Genomic DNA, 5347 nt, shown 5'->3' on the forward strand with positions numbered 1-5347 from the left:
TGTATAATACAATGTTGTATAATACAAAATTGTATTATACTGTAAAAATATTTTAATTAACGATTGCAGCATATGATACTTGTTTTCCTGCTAGATCACTTGCATTTTAGTAAATTATTAGAATTGCACCACATAGAACGCAGATTTCTAGCTAAAACGGAAGCAATCCAGTAATTATACATATCACTCAGTATTTAAGCGAGACTGACGAAATTGATGTGTTTGCAGGTGTGTGCATGTGTGTGTGTGTGTGTGTGTGTGTGTGTGTGTGTGTGTGTGTGTGTGTGCGCGCGCTCGTGCGTGCGTGTCTGTGTGTGAATGTAAGTATATGTGTGTATGATTTCAGTTAATAGTTCACTTCTCATTGCATTGTTGTCTTATTGTTTTGGTTTGGTGGGTTTTATAAGCAATTTTATTGATGTCTAACCATTTGCAAGCTACTAATGACTATTGTATTTTATTTTATGTTATGTCTACTATAGTCTATTATACCATATTTTATGTCTATTATTCTGTTAACATATAGTTTTCTTTCTCATAAAGCTTCGCAATAAACTAAATTCAACTAATTAAACTAATCATGATTTTCTTTTCTTCTATTTCTTTCTCTGATCCGTATTTCAGTTACTCGAATATTTAAAATCCTAGAAAGAGAGAAAACAGAAAAAGAAAAAAGTGAGATAGAAGTTTAGATGGCGTTACTAGGTTAACTTACTTATTTCACACATGCGCACTTTGTTTTGGACAACATAAAATCAAGAGAATTGCTCTATTGTATATACTATGTTAGTGACATCTTTCATTCATTTGTTATACTTATTATATATCGTGTCTTTGTCTCGCTCAAACGCATTCATCTATCCTTATCTAACTTATTGCAACGTCATCTCTTAGAAGATCAGACATCTACTTCTAGACACAGGGTATGATCAACGCGATGTTGCAAATGCTTTGAAGCGTTTTTTAATTAGTCAGTTTGTAAAATTCTTCCTTCTAATTGGTCCATCAAACGCTTCAAAGCATTTGTAGCGAGACTTTGACCACAATTATTGCTTTGTTTACCATTCCGAGTCTTCGCTCAGCGTTTGTATACAACTAGTTGCTGTATAGCGATTGATTCTTATTGATGAATCCATAAATAAGAGCCAATCGACTCGGTGAGCAAGCTGCATTCTGAAACCCATCAAAAGAAAAGTGTTGCAATCTTTCTGTGACCAGCTGTACATATAAATTACACCCGTATACGTATTAAAAGGTTCACTTTCGTTGCTAAATTTATTTTAATTTTATATTAAAATTAAAATTCTATGAAAGCATTGTGAACACAGCTTAATAGACAAAACGCTTTATATGTAGATGAGTACGGTCAATGCAATGTTGCAAACGCTTTGAAGCATTTTTTAATGGGTCAGTTTGTAAAATTTTTTTTTCTAATTGATCCATCAAAATATTTGTAGCAAGACATTGACCACAGCTTATGTTACATATACGAAAAAATTTGAAAAGTTAAAATGTTCCTTTTTGGGAAACGTCGTCGTCAGCGTCGTCGATCGGCGTTGGTCGACATAGGTAGGCATCGATGTTAGCATCGTTACGGGCACAGCAACACTTTTTTTTTGCTAGATTCTTTCATTTTATGCAAAAACGCGTCGAATAAGCCTAATTTCATCAAAATCGATGAAGATGCAATATTCTAGACAATTACTGCTGCAAATATTCTTCCACTGTGCGCAAAATACTTAATATTGCATATATATTGTGTTGTAATATTGCTGCGGATTACAAATAAATATTTTTAAATAGATATTTTTATAATTTTTGCTGCAATATTACTAAAATATTGCAGCAATATTTCGCAATATTTTTGCAATATTGCAATATATGCTGTGCTGCACAGGAAATAAAAAAGAATAAACTTTATTTCATCTATTTATTTATGTATTATTCTCATAAAATCATCATCATAAAACCCGGCCAAGGTTCTAAATTCCGCGAGATATCATTGCAGATTTGTTGCTTCATGTGATAATAATGATCAATTTATCTTTTTTTTTTTATCACGACATTAACTAACCAATCACGAGCATCGCATCACTCATTGGTTGACGACTGATGATCGCTCGCCATATGTGATAAACTAGCCTTCGTGGCTTTCTCGCCCGAGCTGTCAAGTAGAAAAACGCTCCGATTTTCGTTCCGATAGTTAACGTCACGCACTACGAATGCAATCGCGTATAGAACGATACGCGCGTGCACTATGTGATTACGCGGTCGAGCAACGGTGTAGTACGTACGCACGACGACCTGGAGCCCTACTCTCTGCGGTTGTAAACATTAACGTGTAACCCACACGCGCGTATCAGCGGGTCTTCCGTTATGAATGCTTAGTAAGTATCTCCTTCGTTCTTTTCTCAAACTTGTCCGAATCCCGCCGTCGTGGCTCGAGCCGTCGTCGGTCTCGCCGAAGAAGACACGGCCAACGACGACGGTACGCCGTTACCAGTTCATATCCACTATACTCAATCAATATGGTAGTTTGCATCTCTTCGTGTTATTAATAGATATCGTGCAAAATTGATTATTTAATTTCTCCGTAAGCCTATCTCCCTTTTGTCTTAAAAAATATTATGTTTTCTTTCTCCTTGTATGACTGATAAATTATCTATAAAGTTTGTAAATTTTCTTCTCCCTCCATCCTTTGGTCGAAAAAGGAAAACACATATATTTGCATTATCAGTAGAACTAACGATTTAACATTAGTCATCAAAAGAAAGCATCTGTTTTAAATGATATATATTATCTGACTTATTTTTTATTAACAATGGGAATACTGTTTTTCTTGTTGAGATTTGCATGTAACTCTTAGACTAATCACTATCACGTTTAACAAGAAACTTACAAAATTTCTTTATACCATGCATGCAGTAACAGAGGTGCATCTGGCATATCAGGGAATGCCTTTGATTGCTGGGTTCAAAAGTCTATGCATGACGACTCTGCCATCATAAAAATGCAATACCAGTTCTGGGTGAGAAAGCAGGCTTTGTCCCAGAAATTAGGGAAGAAGGAGGATGAGTGTATAGTTGCTTCGGATGCTGAGCTGGATGCAAAGCTAGAATTATTCCGCAGTATCCAAGATTCCTGTTCCTACTTACAAAGAGTTATTGATAGATACCAAGAAAGATTATGCAGTGCGTTCTAACACACAATTTCTAATATAAAATAACTGTATTAATTGTCATAGGATATATGTATTGTACTTTCTTCATTAAGATAAATTGTATTATTAAGAAATTATGATAACGAAATAATTTAACCTGTTTAGATTTAGCCCAAGAGGAAAATGGAATGGGACGTTTTTTGAAAGATGCCGGAAAGCAAGACAAAACTCGTGCCGGCAAGATGATGTCAGCAGTCGGCAAATCTCTGTCTTATTCTGGTCAGCAGAGGCTTGCGTTGAGAGCTCCTTTGGGTCGATTATATCAAGAAGTGGAAACATTTAGGCAAAGAGCTATTGAAGATACATTGCAAAATGTGCAAGCGATGGAAAAGGCCCGTACGGAATATAGAGCTGCTCTATCATGGATGAAAAATATTTCTCCTGATTTAGATCCAGACACGTCCAAACAACTGGAAAAATATAAAAAAGTTCAAGCACGAGTTAAACAGTAAGTTCTATATAATTTTACATATTCATGTGTGTAATATAAAGTCAATCATAAATTCAAAATCTCTTTATTTAAATTATTATACTGTTTAAATTAAACAATAACTTTTCTGTTCTCACATTTTTATAAATTGGATTTAATTACATCTTCATAAAATATTGTAAGAAATTTATATATGTATGTTACATATGTATGTTACAATTTAGGGGCAAAACAGTTTTTGACAATCTAGCCCTTGACTGTCTTCAGAAGGTTGATTTACTGGCGGCAGCAAGGTGTAACATGTTCAGTCATGCCTTAGTTTTATACCAAACTACACTCCTGAATTTCACAAAGAAATCTGCACAAGCATATTCCACAATAGCTAATAGTTTTAAAGGCTATCAACGTTACGACTTCACAGTTGTGCGAGAATTGGCTGAAACCTCCAGTAAATTGGCACAGGAAACTGGTGGTGATGACGATTTAGAAGACAAGGATAAGTAAGTTAAAAAATGAAAGAAAATACTATATCATTTTCACCATAATATTGATCCTTATAGATTACCATTTTTCGACATGGATTATCACGATGATGTTGAGGAGGCTCAAGAAGCAAATTCAGAAAGCACATCAGAGAAAAATAAAAAAGATGAGAAACTCTTGGACATAGAAAATGAGTCAAAGGATACATTAATACATTTGGATACGGGTACAAATTCTTCGAAAAATGGAATCGTGCATAGTACCGACGACACAGACAAAAGTCTCGAAGAGTTCTTTGGAAATCTTATCCTGGAAAAAGATGCGTCCAATAATACTGAACAATCGGTTAATAAAATCGAGAAAACTAACACTGTATTTAGTAAAAGCTCCGAAGAACAGAAATCAGTAATGGATATATTTGAAGAGTGCAACACCGATTTTAATTTGACTGATTTGTCTCCCTTATCATCTGAGGCTCAACAACAGCAATCGTTGAATTTATTAGCCTCCGAAAGTGCAGCGCTTTTCGATGAAATCCTGAATGATAAGCAACAATGCACGAACAATGACTGGGAAGGCATATCACATGACACTTTTCTACCACTAAGCATTTTGAAACAGAGTTTAGGAGATGCTGCATTAGGTATGGGACAGAAGAGTAACACGGATGACAAAGTAAGTACTCGCGAACTGCGTTCAACAGTAATAATGCGAATGTATCACACGATTAATATATCGCAATATTCTTTTCATAGAAAAAGAATAAAACTGGAAAGCAGAAAGGTAACTCATGGTTGGATTTATTCGCAGAATTGGATCCATTGGCTAACAATCCAATGGAGAATCTTTCCGGTGATAGTAATGCTTCTGCTTAATTCACGATGCATTTTAATAGTATCGCCCTGTTACTTTATATTTGTAACAATAAGGAAAACTGATCAAACTCTCAATTGTTATCAATGTGTGATACGGTGAACATATAACTCACAGTATTTTCACTTCATACATTTGTATCAGTAATTAACAGTTTTTAAACTTTTAAATTTAACACTCCAGATTTATTTTTAATGAAATTGTCATATAAGAATCAAAACCATTTGAATTACATAATTTTTTCATGTAAGCTATAGAAGATAATACCAAAGATATAAAATGTAATATTTATTACATATGCGTTAATTATATATTCTTTCAAATATATATCATATATATAT

General features: G+C 34.2%; 1 protein-coding gene across 5 annotated transcripts in view; it reads left to right on the top strand.

The window, feature by feature from the left end:
• LOC108693317 (islet cell autoantigen 1) overlaps positions 1-5184 on the top strand; it is a 6067-nt gene extending 883 nt beyond the window's left edge. Inside the window, exons 2-7 of one of the 5 annotated variants that reach the window (XM_018202198.1) lie at positions 2204-2387; positions 2926-3191; positions 3326-3668; positions 3875-4150; positions 4211-4808; positions 4889-5184. In XM_018202198.1, coding sequence (XP_018057687.1) covers positions 2377-2387; positions 2926-3191; positions 3326-3668; positions 3875-4150; positions 4211-4808; positions 4889-5008 — 1614 coding nt within the window. In that variant the 5' untranslated portion in view covers positions 2204-2376 and the 3' untranslated portion in view covers positions 5009-5184. Of the gene's footprint in view, positions 1-897; positions 924-2110; positions 2388-2925; positions 3192-3325; positions 3669-3874; positions 4151-4210; positions 4809-4888 lie in introns of those variants that run through there. The other 4 variants (XM_018202199.1, XM_018202201.1, XM_018202200.1 and 1 more) reach the window with 4 other exon arrangements.
• Positions 5185-5347: the final 163 nt, after the last annotated feature.

The sequence above is a fragment of the Atta colombica genome, unplaced genomic scaffold, assembly GCF_001594045.1.
Source record: "Atta colombica isolate Treedump-2 unplaced genomic scaffold, Acol1.0 scaffold9, whole genome shotgun sequence".
NCBI classification, from domain to species: domain Eukaryota; kingdom Metazoa; phylum Arthropoda; class Insecta; order Hymenoptera; family Formicidae; genus Atta; species Atta colombica.